This window comes from Plecotus auritus (assembly GCF_963455305.1).
Source record: "Plecotus auritus genome assembly, chromosome: 2".
Lineage (NCBI taxonomy): Eukaryota > Metazoa > Chordata > Mammalia > Chiroptera > Vespertilionidae > Plecotus > Plecotus auritus.
In genome coordinates this window covers 105,562,649-105,578,995 of record NC_137771.1, presented here as the reverse complement: position 1 = coordinate 105,578,995, position 16,347 = coordinate 105,562,649, and the positions used below count along the sequence as shown (strand labels likewise).

Below are 16,347 nucleotides of genomic sequence, written 5' to 3'. Positions count from 1 at the left end.
AGAAAGAGCAGCTGCAGAGTAACATGAGAGTGTACTTTACCAGAGGAGTTTGTAACTTGGAGTAGGGGCCAGACAGAGGTGGTTTTCTGAGAGAAGTGACATCAAAAGCTGAAACCCATGTCCTAACCATGAGCCAGGCACAGTGGTGAATTTAGGGGTCTCAAAGAAGTTCAGTATTCCTGGAGGTGTGGTGTGCATAGCGGGGATATGATGAAGGACAGAGCTGGAAAGATGAACCAGAAGCAGACCACACAGGCCTCGAAGCCAGCCATGAAGAGAGGCGGGCCTTCATCCTGACAGCTCTAGGAGAGGGACTGCAAATTTTACCTTTGGCAGGGTGCCACTTATCTAGTCCAAGGAGAACAGTAAGGCTATGGAAAATGGAAGGTTTACTCTAGCTGGTCTGGCTCAGTGGAGAGTGTTGGCCTGTGGACTAAAGGGTCCCAGATTCAATTCCGGTCAAGGGCACATGCCGGGTTGCAGGCTCAGTCCCCACTTGGGGGTGTGCAGGAGGCACCCAATCAATGATTCTCTCTCATCATTGATGTTTCTATCTCTCTCACTCTCTCCATTCCTCTCTGAAATCAATAAAAACATATTTTAAAAAAGAAAGAAAGCGGGAGGCTTTTAGAAACCAGGGCGAGGGAACAAAGTTCAGTTATGGCATGTGAAATGGGCCAAGACAAGCAGCTCAGGACTGAAACCCAGGAAAATACAGTGGAAGTAACATTTTATGATTTTCTTGTATCCTACAACCCCTCTACATGGGCTTCTACTCATCCCTCAAGGTCAAGTCCAAATGTCCCTTTATCTTTGGAGCTTCTCATGGGGAAGAGTTATAGGCTCCTTCCTCCAGACTATCATGACATCATACTGGGGGACACTTGTCACAGCAGTATCTCCTCATTGAGGTCTCAGAAGACATGCACAGAATAAGCACTAATAAATGCTTGATAAATTAAATTAAATGGCAAGGTGAATAGCCAGGATAGAGGTGGCTGATGAGCCACATTTTACAGTTGAGGAAACTGAGACTCGGAAGGCTAAGCAATTTGCCCAAATGATACATGTACAAATTCTTCCCAGTTTAGTCATTTCAGCAGAAAAATTGGCTTCTCTGTCTCCCCAGGCTGGAACTTTTCTTGCTCACCTCATAATTTGCTAAATTATTAATCTGTGAGGCAGTTAACTGAGCAGAAGCAAGAGGCACATTTAGCAGGAAGATAAAACAAGACGAGAATTAGGAGGCATCTGGTTTTCAGACAGTCCACCCTGTGGTGTTCCAAACGCCAACAGTGAAATTTAACCCTTCTTCTAAATCCCAGTTGGAACAATGTCTGGTGAGTGGTGAGGCCCTGGCCCTGAAGAAGTGCCTGGAATTCTTAAAGAATTGGGTCTTGAGGTTGTTGGAGCCTGTCTGGAGTGCTCTAGCAGCTAGGTTGGGGAATTCTCTTAGCTGTTTACTGCAGCCTATTTTTAAAGGGCAGTTCAAGCTGGGGTGGAGTTCCCCCTGCCCCCACTCTTCCCACCTCGCCCAACAGGGATGCAGGACAGGATTATGGTCTTTTAACAGTGTGGCTCAGTTGGTTGAGGGTCGGCCCATGCACGGAGAGATCACTGTTTCTATTCCCAGTCAGGGACATACCCGGGTTTTGGGCTACATCCCTGGTAGGGAGTGTGCAGGAGGCAGCTGATCTATGTTTCTCTCTTTCCCTAGCCCTTCCTATCTCTAAAAAAATCAATAAAAACAAATTTAAAAGGACTCAAGATGATGTCCCTACTTTAGTGGGTCTACACTTCCTGAATCCCACAGAACTGCCAGCTGCTTGGCCCTCCAGGTGATGGACTTGTGGGTAGGGTAGCCTAGGATAAGTGGGGTGGCCCAAGACAAGTGGGGTTTTGATTGTATCAATATCTGCTTGATATCTCCCAACCATATTTGGGTATTCCACAAGTGTGGGTGCTGGGCACTATGCATGCTTTCATGAAGCCCAAGAATAGATAATAAACAAGTAAATATGCAAATTGAGAACAGCAAGCCATGGTTGCCTATAGTAGGGTAAGCTGAGCAAGCCTGTGAGAGGAGAAGGTGTGGAAAAGTCCCTTAGTTAACCTATTTAAGCTGAGCCTCAGTTTCCTCTTCTGGAAAATGGGACCTATAATAAGTCCACCTGCATTACAATATTGTCTTGAGGACCAAATATCAGTAAAGAGCTCTAAAATACTAATTAGTGTTATATTAAGCCTGCTGTGGGGGTCTGAACATTATCTCTGAGTGAAGGAAGGGCAGGGGGTTAGATAGGTTTAGGGAGAAAGAAGCTGCTTCCATTACATCCTCACCAAAAAGTACCCAAAAGGGTATCCCCAGCCTCAGGATGGGACCTACTCCTTTCTCAGGAACAGGGCATCAGAGCCCCAGAATTACACCATCCGGGACAGTAAAGGCCCAGTTTTATAAACCGAGGCCAAGACAGGATTAGCAGACATCGGCGCCATCAGCAGAGCAGGCTACAGTTAGCTGGTTTGGGCTTTTGTATCTGCTGTGCTTGCACTTTGGGGGTATCTATGTTGGAGAAGTATACAGCCCGCCCCCGCCCCAAAAGGACCTAGCTTGCTGGAACAGGGGAGGCTGGGGCCTGAGAATACTGCCCTTGCGCCTGTCACCCCTCCAGCTCCGGCTCTGCTAGTCCCACCCCTTTATGCAGCCCCGCCCCTTTATGCCTTGTCCCCACGCTCCCTCCAGCGACCCCGCCTCCTGGCCCCGCCTTTATCCCCGCCCCCTCCAGGGCCACATTCCTGCGGCCCGGCCTCGCGTGGAGCCCGGCGGGCGGGGCGGGGCGGCGGCGGCGGAGGAGGAGGAGGAGGAGGGCCGGGCTTGGTGGCCTGGGTACCTGGCTTGGGGCCGGGGGTGGTGGGAACTGGTCGGCACTGGTGGTCGCCCAGGCGATCGCGTGGCGGGTGATCAGGTCCCCTGGTTGTCGGGCCTAGGCCCTGGGATCCGGCCACCCCTGGCAGGAGTGGGCGGTTCTCTGCCAGGCCTGGGCCCGGGGCGCCGGGGGCCGCCAGCTCCCGCCGCAGCCACCATGTGGTGCCTACACTGCCATTCGGAGCGGACCCAGTCTCTGCTGGAGCTGGAGCTTGACAGCGGGTAAGGGCCCGGGCGGGCTGAGGCTGGGAGGGCTGAGGGGGCGGGAGCTGGGAGCGAGGGCGGCGGGAGGGCTGAGAGAGGTCGCCAGCGGGCGGGGCGCAGCGACGCCGGCCAGGCCCAGCAGCGCGCCGCGTAGGGTGGGCTACTGAGAGCCCGGCGCTGTACTCTGTTGTGCGATGGTTTACTAGACACTGCCGGGAGTACGTGTGTGCCACAGAGAGGCTTTGGGAATGGGTGTGCGAGAGTTAGAGAGACCGTCCGGACGGACGCCTGTGAGACAGGGTGGAGCATGTCTGTGTTAGTGCGGTGAGACAGACACAGGACCCGATCTTGTGCGTGTGAGAAACAGATGCTGCCAGGACGGGAGGTGTGTGTGTTCATGCTCATGAGTGACTGGATACACACGTGGGAAAAACTGATGGGAGTTGGTATCTGGTGGAGGCGGGAGAGCAAGTGGTAGGGAGCTTGTGAGAGGAAGTGTGGCCAGTGGTGTCTGCTCTTGTGTCTGGCTGCAGATGGGCCACAGGCTGACAGGCAGTCCTCCTGCAGGCCTGTTTTTGTGAGACCCTAGGCCAGTGTTTGGGGTTATGTGTCCACTTTGTCAGGGAGTGTGTGCAAGGCTGAGGGCGTGCACAGGTGGTTCTCGTGTGCTCCAGGCAGGGCCACCTGGGAGTGCACTGGGACACCTGGAACTGAGGGAGGTTGAGTTGTGTGGCTACTGTTGTGGCTGTGAGGGGTCTGCTGGTGGGGTTGGGGGTGTTTGTTTATATATGCTTGGTATGATCAGGAATGGAGAAGTGGGGGGGCGGGGGGAGCAGTGTCTCGGAGACCAACCCTTTTCTGCTTCACAGTCTGTGGGTTGCTGTCTGAACATCCAAGGGCCCATATTTATGGCAATAGAGAGTGTGTATGTGCGAGGAATATCGATTTCCTTGCTTCTCTTGCCATCACAGCTGCCCCCTGAGCTGTCTGCAGGTCCCTCCTAGGAGCACGGGCTGTGTGTGTGCATGTGTGTGTGGGGGGGTCGTTGACAAGCTAATTTGGCTTGTGTTGGGCCCCCTGGGGGATGTCCACCTGCAACCGGCTGGCAGTTGCACTGAGAACATGCATATGTTTCCCTCTGTCTCTTCCTCACCCCAGGGGCCTGAGACTATGGGCCTGAGGTTTCATGTGAGGTGGTGCGGGTACAGTTCCCAAGGACCATTGCTCCTTGCATCTGGGGTGGAGGCCAAACAAGCCTCAGCTGCAGCACCAGCTGTCTGGAATCAGGGGATCAATCTGAGAATGAGGGTCCTGATATTCATATCCCACAGGTGCCACTGCCTTAAGCAGCTGTCCCACCTGGTATTGCATTCTTGTCCTTGTGGTACTGGCATCCCCATATTGCAAGAGAGAACACTGAGTTCGAGTGTTCAGTCTTGTCAGCACCAAGGCTCTGAGTGCCTGCTGTGTATAGTCGCTGCTCTAGGTGTTGGGGACATATTAGTTCACCCTTCAGCCTCGCCACAGTTAGGTTGCATTTGCTCCTCAGTGCCTGGGATGTGGTTTTGAAGGAAGCCCGGGGAGGGCCAGAGAATCAGCCCAACTTCTGGCCTGCAGAGGCTCAGTCAGGAGCTCCTTGCACTGGCCAGCTTGCCCCTACCCAGAGTCCTTTCAGCTGGCCATCTTCCCCATCTCTTAACCCCGAAAGGATGCAGCATGCTGCAGAGACCTCAGGAGAACCCCTGTCTGTAACACTCCAAGACAACCTCTCATGGTATAGTGCAGCGGTCGGCAAACTACGGCTCGCGAGCCACATGCAGCTCTTTGGCCCCTTGAGTGTGGCTCTTCCACAAAATACCACGGCCTGGGCGAGTCTATTTTGAAGAAGTGGCGTTAGAAGAAGTTTAAAAAATTTGGCTCTCAAAAGAAATTTCAATCGTTATACTGTTGATATTTGGCTCTGTTGACTAATGAGTTTGCCGAACACTGGATAGTGCACACCCTATAAGCTTTTCTGATAGCCCTTGTGTGCAGCACCTGATGCTCTGCTGTTTGAGCCTTAAAGAGCCCTGGTCTCTCCCTCCCCTCCCTTTCTAAATAGGCATGTTGGGTAGGGAATCCAGTGATGGGCAGAATATTACAAGGGGAGCCTGGAGTGAAACCCAGATGTTCTGATGTCAGGCCTCTAACAGGCCCTTGCCAGCCCTGCCAGGATTTTCATGCTTTTGCTCAAAGAAGTCTGACTCTGAACTAGTTGTACTAATATTTACACAAGCTTCAGTTCAAAAACAAGGACAGGACTGACATCTGCACAAACAGTGAGATGACTGTTCAAATAGGTGTTTCTGGAAGGGATTGGACAGGGTTCCCTGGATTGTGGGAGCTTAGTGTGTCTGTGTGTGTTAACTGGCTGGACTCTGTGGAACATGGGGTCATGGTTTGCTAGGAGAATCTGAGTCAAGGGCAGCTCTAAGAGGCAAAGAGACTTTGTTTCAAATCCCAGCTCAAACTCAAGTACAAGCTACCACACCCCTCTTAGCCTCAGTGTCACCCTCTGTGGAAAGGAATAATAATACTGCTTCACAGAGGTACCTGAGAAAATGGGTGTCTAAAAGCCCTTGCCTAGCTGAAACCGGTTTGGCTCAGTGGATAGAGCGTTGGCCTGCGGACTGAAAGGTCCCAGGTTCGATTCCGGTAAAGGGCACGTATCTTGGTTGCGGGCACATCCCCAGTAGGAGGTGTGCAGGAGGCAGCTGATCGATGTTTCTCTCTCATCGATGTTTCTAGCTCTCTATCCCTCTCCTCTCTCTTCCTCTCTGTAAAAAATTAATAAAATATATTTTAAAAATCATATATAAAAAAAAAGAACTAAGGAAAATACATTTAAAAAATAAATAAATAAATAAATAAATAAATAAAAGCCCTTGCCTAGCTGGTCAGCCCCAGGCCTTTAGTCAGATGGCTCGATCATTCAAGTCAGTATTCTGCTCTTCCCACTGCCACTAACCCCTTGGATTTTCTTCCTTCCTCTTTTGTAAATTTCTTTTGAATTATGATGGAATATCCGCCCACTAAGCACAGTGGCAAGGTCTGATGGGCTTAGATCCCACCATGGGCGTGGGGAGAGTTCTGCAGAGGTGGCCCAGGTCCCTTGTGTAAATGTGTGTTTGTGTGGTGGGGGAGGATGCTCAGAGGCTGTTGAGTGTGATTTTTTTTTTTTTTTTTTTTTTTTGTCCTCAAAAGCAAATCATAATGAGTTTAAAGGCCATTAAGGCTCTTGAAGAATTCATTGTTGTGGCCTTACCGAATCTGGGTGCTCCCACTGCATGAGCTGCTGCTGAGAGAAAAGTTACGGTGATTGTGGTGGAAAACATGGCATGGTTCCCCTAGACCTGCCACTCTTCTAGCTGCATAGCTGACCCCAGCTGGGTGAGTGCCCTCCAGGCCCTAGGCCCGTGACAGGCACCACCCGAGTGAGCAAGTGAATGAGCCCATGGATCAGACATGCCCTCCTGAGCTTGGAGGGTTGGTTGCTTTGTTCTCTGGGAAGATGTGTGTGACCCAAGGGTACCCAATGTTGCACTTTCCTGTTTGTTTTGTTTTCTTATTCACTCAGCAAACAGTTACTGAGAGAGTACTTTGTGCTAGACACTGAGCTAGATGTAGAGGAACCAAGTTTAATAATGTGAAATTGTGCATCACAGAGCACAGGCTTTGAGGTCCCATAAAACCCCAATTCTGCCTCTTCCCAGCGGCTTCAGGTATGTTGCCTCCCCTGTCTGAGCCTTGATTTTGTCATCCATGAAATGGGACCACAATTATTTCTTAGGAGGATGTGCTGCTTTGCCTGGTGTCTGGCACATATTAGATGCACCCAGAATGACAGCTGTTGTCACCACCATCACTATTACACCACCTTTTCCCAGTTGTGAAATTATTGCTGAATAAAAGTGGTTCCTCTCCGCTTTCCATTTTGCTAGTTTCTGGTTTACTGGAGCCTTTGTGGATCTTTACGAGATCTCTCCTTGAGGGACCAGGCCTGGTCCTAGTTGATCCAAGTTTAATATCTTTTTATTCTTGGTTTATGGCTTTCTAACATGGTGACAGTTTAAAATTTAACCTAAGGCCCAGATGTGGAAACATAGCAAGAGTTCCTTCCTTGTGTATATATGTGGGAAACTATGGTAGTATTGTTTTTCCTCTTTGTTCAAAGGTTGGAGCAATCTATATATATAAAAGCCTAAGCAACTGATCGACCGATCACTATGACATGTACTGACCACCAGGGGACAGACGCTCAATGCAGGAGCTGCCCCCTGGTGGTCAGTGCACTCCCACAGCCAAACTCCCGTGGCCCCTCCCCTCACCCAGCTGGCTGGCCTGATGATCCCAATCAGGGGGGCCAACCTCCTGCGGCCCCTCCCCTCCGGGGCCAGCCAGCTAACCTCCCACAGCCCCTCCCCCTAGCCGGATGGCTCCAATTGGCCGGCCAACCTCCCGCGGCCCTTCCCCCCGCCGGCCAACCTCCCGCGGCCCCTCCCCCCAGCTGGCTGGCCTGATGGCCCCGATTGGGGTGGCCAACCTCCCGCAGCCCCTCCCTCTGGCCGGCCAACCTCCCATGGTCCCTCTCCCCACCCCCCGCTAGTGGGCCAACCTCCCACGGCCCCTCTCCCCGGGCCGGCCGGCCAACCTCCTGCGGCCCCTTCCCTTAGCCGGTTGGCCCCAATTGGCTGGCCAACCTCCCATGGTCCCTCCCCCTGGGCCTGGCCGGCCAACCTCCCATAGCCCTTCCTCCCACTGGCCAACCTCCCACAGCCCCGATCGCTGTCCAGGCCGATGGACACCACCCGTGCACGAATTCGTGCACCAGGCTTCTAGTAATGATAATAATAGTAATGGTTGCCATTTAGTAAACTCTGTGTGAAGTACTTAATTTTCAAAGCAATTTTCTGCTGTCCTTATTTTTTTCAGTTGGGGGAAGGTTACATGACTTGTCCAGGGTCACCAACCAGTAAGTGCTAGAGCTGGAATTCAGTCAGCCTGGCTTTGGGGTCTTGTGCTTTTCATAACCAGGTTCTGCTTCCTCTGAGGTTAAATAATCTTTAGAAAAATATGTCACCATTATAAATGGAGCCTTTTGCACCTTTTCCAAGCCACAGAACAGGTGTTTGGTATCCCATGGTGTTAGGATTCCCAAAATATCTCCCAAACTTGGTATCCCCTGAGCTCTCTGACCTCATCTGGTGTCTTGCAAGACCCCACAGACCCCCCAAGAATTGCTTCCTGAAACACTGCAGTGAGATTCTGAGACAGCGCTCTTTGGTTCTGAGCACTTGCAGCATTTTGAGGTAGCACGCTTGCCACAGGCCAGCCTCAGTGTGGAGCAGAGTCTTGGGAACAAAAGCTGACTCATTACAAGACCCTGGTAAGGAAACCCAAGGCCAGGGCCTTTGATGTCTTTAGGGGACATACATGCATATGGGCTGCTGAACTTGATCCCATGGGAGGGGAGGAGCATTAATAACCTGGAAAGTCACCAGCTAGTTAGTGAGTGGCCTCCTCATTTGGGTTCCGGGCTGGATTGGAATCTGTCTGCCAGAGTGAATGCTTTCTCTCAAAATGGTGTTTGTTTCTCAGTTTCTGGCCAGGAGGTTAGATGGTGTAAGGATTAAATGTGTTCGTGCACGTGAAACATTTAAAATGTTGCTCTATTGTATTATAGCAAGCACTCAATAAATGTTAGTTATAATCATTGTAATTGTTCTTATTTATCCTGATTATTACTAAGCTTCGAAGGGTCTTTCTCTCCAGAGACAGGAAACCTCCTGGAGAGGCGTGGGCAGGACTGGCTACAGTTAACTGTTTACATGTGGCCTCCCCAGAAGTGCTAGCATCAGTCATCTCCTAATATCCTCTTTCTGGGCCTCAGTTTCCACATCTATGAAGGCAGATGAGCTTTATGACCCTTGTCGTCATTTGGTGACGGAGGATGGTTAAGGGGGCAGATTCTGTAGGCAGGCTGCCTACCACCCTGAACTCAGCTCTGATCCTCACATGCTCTATGATCCTCACACGCTCTATGATCTTGGGCATGTTCCTTAGACTTTCTGTGCCTCGGTTCTTCCATTTGTAGCATGAGGTGCTGGTATAGCAGCTCGTGGAGTTGTTGTGAAGATTGGGTTAATACACACAGAGTGCACAAATAGCACAGAGGGTGTTACTTGTTTAGGGCAGATATGTTGCTAGATGGGAGTGGGTATCTTTTTTTTAGCTATGGACAAGGCCAGGGTTAAGAGAGAGTAAGGCAGAGAGAATGGTGGTGAGGGAAGCAGTTGAAGGGCCAGGGATGTTCATGGTGTGAGGCAGTGATGGCAGCAACTGGGGGTGAGACAGATTGCAGACTTGGTGAGAAGGGACTAAAGCTCATAGGCTGTGTGTGTGCTTATAGCCCACTTTCCCTAGATTAACCCAGATTTAAACAGCCCACTAAGAGTGGACAGTTAAGCCAAAACCAGTTTGGCTCAGTGGATAGAGCGTCAGCCTGCGGACTGAAGGGTCCCGGGTTCGATTCCGGTCAAGGGCATGTAACTTGGTTGCGGGCACATCCCCAGTGGGAGGTGTGCAAGAGGCAGCTGATCGATGTTTCTCTCTCATCGATGTTTCTATCTATCCCTCTTCCTTCCTCTCTGTGGAAAATCAATAGAATATATTTAAAAAAAAAAAAAAAAAGAGTGGACAGTTAAGAGTGTTAATATACTTATTTTATTTCAAGCTCCCAAGAATCCTGTGAAGTAGCTGGTATTGTTCCCATTTTAGAGATAAGAAAACCGAAGTGAGAAAAAAAAGAAAATTACATTCAAACCTTGCAGAACATAGATTTCTTAAAAATTTAGTACATTCATTTATTCCTCCATTTATTTATTCAGCGCCTACTATATACCAAGCTCTGCAACAAAGTATGAGGCCATCCTATCTAATAAAGAGGGAATATGCTAATTGACTGCCATGCCCTCAAAGATGGTGGCGCCCACAGCCACAAGATGGCAGTGCCCAGTCCCCTCAGCCCCACCGGGACGGCAGCTGTGCGGCAAGGCCGGGCCCGCCCCCAGGCGGGTCTGGCCGCTCCGTACTCCTGCCTCTGGAGTCCCCCAGTCCCCTCAGCCCGCCAGCTGCCCAGGGCCAGCCCGGGGCACAGGGAAGCCTCAGATGGTGGCTGCCCAGCCGTCCAGGGCCACCCAAGGCTCAGGTAACCAGGGCCAGCTGAGGCTTGCCCTGCCAGCAGTGGCAGCAGCAGAGGTGTGATGGGGGCATCACCTTCCCTTTATCGCCAGGTCACCTCCCACCCCTGAGGGCTCCCGGACTGTGAGAGGGGGCAGGCTGGGCTCAGGGACCCCCCTCCAGTGCATGAATTTTCATGCACCAGGCCTCTAGTCTATATATATATATAAAAGCCTAAGTGACCATTACAACCAGAATGACCGGTGGACCAGTTGCTATGACGCGCACTGATCACCAGGGGGCAAATGCTCAGTGCAGGAGCTGCCCCTTGGTGGTCAGTGCGTTCCCACAGGGGGAGTGCCACTCAGCCAGAAGCCGGGCTCACAGTTGGTGAGCACAGCTGTGGCATGGGAGTCTCTCCTGACTCTGCGGCAGCACTACCAAGCAGTGGCGGCAGGCACAGCAGGCCGGGATGAGCGCAAGTGGCATGGCACCCGGCTCAGGCTCTTCCCTGGCTGCCTGCAGGGATCAGGCCTAAACCGGCAGTTGGACAGCCCCCGAGGGTCCCGGATTGCAAGAAGGCGCAGGCCAGGCTGAAGGACCCCACCCGTGCACAAATTCATGCACCGGGCCTCTAGTAAGTTTATAAGTTCTTTGGTTTATCTCTTCCCATACTCACCTCCCCTCTGAGGTCTGTCAGTCTGTTCCATGCTTCTGGACTTATTTTGTTGGCCAATTTATTTTGTTCATTAGATTCTACAAATAAGTGAGATCATGTGATATTTGTCTTTTTCTGACTGGCTTATTTTGCTTAGCATAATACTCTCCAGGTCCCTCCATAGAGTCACAAAGGGTAAGAGATTCTTTATTACAGCTGCATAGTACTCCATTGTGTAAATGTACCACAGTATTTTGTTTTTTATTGATTTCAGAGAGGAAGGGAGAGAGAGATAGAATCACCAATGATGAGAACCATAGATTGGCTGCCTCCTGCACACTCCCCACTGGAGATTAAACCTGTGGAGATAAACCCGGATATGTGCCCTGACTGGGGATCCAACAAGGACCTCCTGGTTCATGGGTTGAAGCTCAACCACTGAGCCACATTGTTGGGCTGTACCACAGCTTTTTTATCCACTCATCTACTGATGGGCACTTGGGCTGTTTCCAAATCTTAGCTATTGTAAATAGTGCTGCTATGAACATAGGGCTGCATATATTCTTTCTGACTGGTGTTTTGGGGTTTTTAGGATATATTCCTAGATGTGGAGTTACTGGGTCAAAAAGCAGTTCTATTAAAATATATATATATATATTTCAGAGAGGAAGGGAGAGGGATAGAGAGATAGAAACATCATTGATGAGAGAGAATCATTGATCGGGTGCCTTCTGCACATCCCACAATGGGGATCAAGCTGGCAACCTGGGCATATGCCCTTGATCAGAATTGAACCCAGGACCCTTCAGTCTGCAGGCCGATGCTCTATCCACTGAGCCAAACCAGTGAGGGCCATTTTTATTTTTTGAGTAACCTCCATACTGTTTTCTATAGTGGCTGTACCAGTCTGCGTTCCCACTAGCAGTGTACTGGGGTTCCCTTTTTTCCACATCCTCCCCAGCACTGTTTTTTATTTATTTACTAGAGGCCCAGTTCACAAAATTCGTGCATGGGGCGGGGGGTTCGTCCCTCAGCCCAGCCTGTACCCTCTCTAATCTGGGACCCCTCGAGGAATGTCTTCCCGTTTAGGCCTGATCCAGGTAGGATCGGGCCTAAGCGGGCAGTCAGACATCCCTCTCACAATCCAGGACTGCTGGCTCCCAACTGCTTGCCTGCCTGCCTTCCTGATTGCCCCTAACTGCTTCTGCCTACCAGCCTGATCACCCCCTAACCACTCCCCTGCCAGCCTGATTGATGCCTAACTGCTCCCCTGCCAGCCTGTTTGCCTCTAACTGCCCTCCTCTGCAGGCCTGGTCACCCCTAACTGCCCTTCCCTGCAGGCCTAGGCCCCCCTAACTGCTCTCCCCTGCAGGCCTGGGTCCCCCCCAACTGCCCTTCCCTGCAGGCCCGGTCGCCCCCAACTTCCCTCCTCTGCCGGCCTGGTCACCCCTAACTGCCCTCCCCTTCAGGCTTGATCGCCCTCAACTGCCCTCCCTTGTAGGCCTGGTCCCTCCTAACTGCCCTCCCCTGCTCGCCTGATTGCCCACAACTGCCCTCCCTTGCAGACCTGGTCCCTCCCAACTGCCCTCCCCTGCTGGCCATCTTATGGTGGCCATCTTGTGTCCACAAGGGGTCAGACATCTTTGACCACATGGGGGCAGCCATCTTGTGTGTTGGAGTGATGGTCAATTTGCATATTATTCTTTTATTAGATAGGAGGATTAGATAGGATAGAGGCCTGGTGCACGGGTGGGGGCTGGCTAGTTTGCCCTGAAGGGTGTCCCGGATCAGGGTGGGGGTTCCCTTGGGCCGTGGGTTGGCCTGAGCGAGGGTCCTGTGGTGGTTTGCAGGCTGGCCACACCCCCCAGTGACTCAAGCGGAGGCCCTGGTATCTGGGATTTATTTATCTTCTGTAATTGAAACTTTGTAGCCTTGAGTGGAGCCAAGCCTCCTGCTCGCTCCGTGGCTGCAGCCATTTTTATTGGGATTTATTTATCTTCTATAATTGAAACTTTGTAGCCTTGAGTAGAGGGCTGGGCCCGCCAGGGTGTGCAGAAAGCTTGGCTTCCTCCATTGCCGGGGAAACCCAAGCCTCCTGCTCTCTCTGTGGCCACAGCCATCTTAGTTGGGTTAATTTGCATACCCACTCCTGATTGGTCAGTGGGCGTGGCTTGTGGGTGTAGCAGAGGTACAGTCAATTTGCATATTACTCTTTTATTAGATAGGATAGGATTGATGATAGCCATTCTGGCAGGTGTAAGTTGGTACCTCATTGTTGTTTTAATTTGCATTTTTTGATAATTAGTGACGGTGAACATTTTTTCATATGTCTCTTGGACATCTGTATGTCCTCTTTGGTGATCTAGTTTGGAGAAGTATCTATTCAGGTTCTTTGCCCATTTTTAAAAATTGGATTGTTTGTCTTGTGTTGAGTTGTATGAATTCTTTATATATTTTGGATATTAACCCCTTATCAGATATGTTCTCCCGTACAGTGGGTTCCCTTTACATTTTGATGGTGACTTGTTTGGCTGTGCAGAAACTTTTTATTTTTTAGTACCATTTGTTTATTTTTTTCCTTTGTTTCTCTTGCCCTAGGAGATGTATCAGTGAAAATTCTGCTACATGAGATGTCTATATTTTCTTCGAGGATTTTTATGGTTTCACAACTTACATTTAAGTCTTTTATCCATTTTTAGTTTATTCTTGTGTATAGTGTAAGTTGATGGTCTAGTTTTATTTTTTTTTCATGTACCTGCCCAATTTTACCAGCACCATTTATTGAAGAGACTGTCTTTACTCAATTGTATGCTCTTGTGAAATATTAATTGGACGTAATGGTGTGCGTCGATTTCTGGGGTCTCTGTTCTGTTCCATTGATCTGTTTGCCAATACCAAGCTGTTTTGATTACAATGGTTTTGTAGTATAAGTTGATATCTGGTATTATGATCCCTTCATGGAGAACATAAATTTGGTCTTCTGGTTAATGTGGAGCTTTTTTTTTTTTTTCTGACGTTGTTGTGGCGCTTGGGCTTTCCTGAATGGAGGATGAGGCAGAGACAGAAAGCAGTGGGGGAGTGGGGAGTCAGGAACCTGCAGTTCCTCCCTGGGCCGGGCACTCGTAAATGGACATCTCACTTTGCCCTTGGAAGTTCAAAATAGTAGCCTTGAATCTCAAAAACATGTTTGCTAGCCCTAGGAGGTTAGCTGGGTGTGAGAACTGTCCTGCAGATTTCCCTCTTGGTATTGGGATGACTCTAAACTGGAGACGATGGGAGAGAAGGGGCTAGAGGAGTGCAGGTTCATAGTATGTGCTCAGTAAATGTGAGACACTCTATGGTTCTTACTAACTGGTGTATCTACCACAGTTATAATTCTTATTGCTGTTATCTCTCTATGCAGGCTCTGGAAAGGACCCTGAAGTGCAGTTAGTCCCAGGCGTGAGCTGGAGAGGAAGTGTTTGGGAAGTAGCTTTTTTCTCTTCTGTTAGTGGAGGGGAGGTACAGGCAAGCAAACATGAATTCTCTGTTCCCTCTGGGGACCTTGACCTTTCTCAGAGTCATAATTTAAATGTTCAGGGTTTTTTTGTTTTGTTTTGTTTTCCTGCTTAGTAAAAATGGCACAAAGGCTCAGAAAGATAACAGGCTTTGATGTGGGTAGCAAATTCTTAGCACAATTTTGAACTTTTTCTTACAGACAATTTTAAACATACATAGAAGTAGAAAGAATGGCATAATGACCCCCATGGGCAATTTTATTTTATTGCCTCTGATTATTTTGAAGCAAATAGCAGAAATCTTCTTGAGTTTGCATCAGGGACCTGCTGCACTGCTATTTCCGGTCCTGCAGGTGTCATGCTGCGGGGCCTCTGGAGCAGAGCCTCCCTCAACAGCCGTTGGCTGTGTTGGCCACCTGGGCCAGTTTCCCAGCCTAGAAGACCAAGTGATGCCTGCCCCATTTGGAGAAAACTGTGTGGGAGGCCCTATGTCTAGAAGTGAACGAGGGAAGCCAGCCCATCAGACAGGGCTTTCCTGGGGGAAGAGATGCCCAAGGCACTTGCCTTCGTGCCTTAGGTCTCCAGGCAAGATGGGGGCTCTCTGCTGAGTGTCCCCAAGTTCCTGCCTGCTGCCCCTGCTTTGCCCCTTGGCAGATGGTAGAGTCAGGAAGTGGCACCTGCCCCCTCCACACCCACAGACATACTGGCCCCTCACCTTGCTTGGCCTCTGGGTATCCTGACATGCTGCCTTCAACAGCTCTTTCTGTGGCTTAAGAAATCAGCCCTCTTGGGTCTCCTCCCACCACACCTCGGCTCCTTCCGAGGCCACTTGGCCAGCTGCTCTCCACGTTGTGCTGGTGTCAGCATTGGGCTTTCCCAGGCCCCTGCCAGGCCCTCTTCTCCTCGCCACACAGTCGCTTCTAACCTGGCTCCTTATTACCTCTTGCTTCCCTAATCTGCTTTTCCTCCATGTCTTCATCCACCTCCTCAGGCTCTGCCCAGAAAGCTGTAGTCACCTAACCCCTTTTTCACCTTTACCCAGTGTATCCTGTCATTGCTCAGTGCTTAGCCATCGCATAGTGCTACATTGGGTGCTCAAGAAATTTTAGTTGCTATAATTCTTATGAGCATCTATATATATAAAACCCTAATATGCAAATAGACTGAACAGCGGAACAGCTGAACAACCAGTTGCTATGACATGCGCTGACCACCAGGGGGCACACAGAACATGCTGAGCTTCGGCTGCGGTGGGATGGTGGAGCAGGTGAGCGGGGGCACCAGACCGAGGCGGGGCGTTGGTTACTGAAAATTCTTTACTCCCATGGGCTGTAGTCCCGCCCAGTTCTCACACCTGCTGCTGGTGCGGCAACCGGCCCCAATCGCCCCTCAGGCCTTCTCCACCTCCCCCTGCTGCTGAGGGGCGATCCTTGCACCCACTGCTGGCGCCAGCCCCAATCGCTCCACGCTGTCAGTGGGTGCAAGCGGGGCCGACGCAATCGCATGTGGGAGCGGAGGAGCGGGAGTGGGGCTGTCGGCAGACAGGGGTCCGGGGGCCACGGTGGGAGGGGCCGGGCTGGGGTGCAGAGGATGGGCCTAGACCTGCCCCTGTGCCCACCACAGCCTCATGGCTCGCAGCTCCTTTCAAGGTGCACGAATTCGTGCACTGGGCCCCTAGTATTATTATTAACATCCCTAGTGTCTAACACAGTGATTCTCACATAGAAGGCCCTCAAAATCAACCAAGTTTAGGTAATAAACCAACAGTGGGCCCAAGTCCTGCTCTGTACCATTGACCATCCCTGGTCAGTTCACCCCTTGCTCTCAGATGGTCTGGTGCCTAT

General features: G+C 50.7%; 1 protein-coding gene across 21 annotated transcripts in view; it reads left to right on the top strand.

Moving 5' to 3' along the window:
- The window catches only part of IQSEC1 (IQ motif and Sec7 domain ArfGEF 1), a 438,538-nt gene that overhangs the window by 355,812 nt on the left and 66,379 nt on the right, over positions 1–16,347 (top strand). For 2 of the 21 annotated variants that reach the window (XM_080657480.1, XM_080657478.1), the window contains exon 1: positions 2,913–3,148. The exons of 18 other annotated variants lie outside the window; for them this stretch is intronic. In XM_080657480.1, coding sequence (XP_080513606.1) covers positions 3,084–3,148 — 65 coding nt within the window. In that variant the 5' untranslated portion in view covers positions 2,913–3,083. Of the gene's footprint in view, positions 1–2,831; positions 3,149–16,347 lie in introns of those variants that run through there. One more of the 21 variants, XM_080657487.1, reaches the window with a different exon arrangement.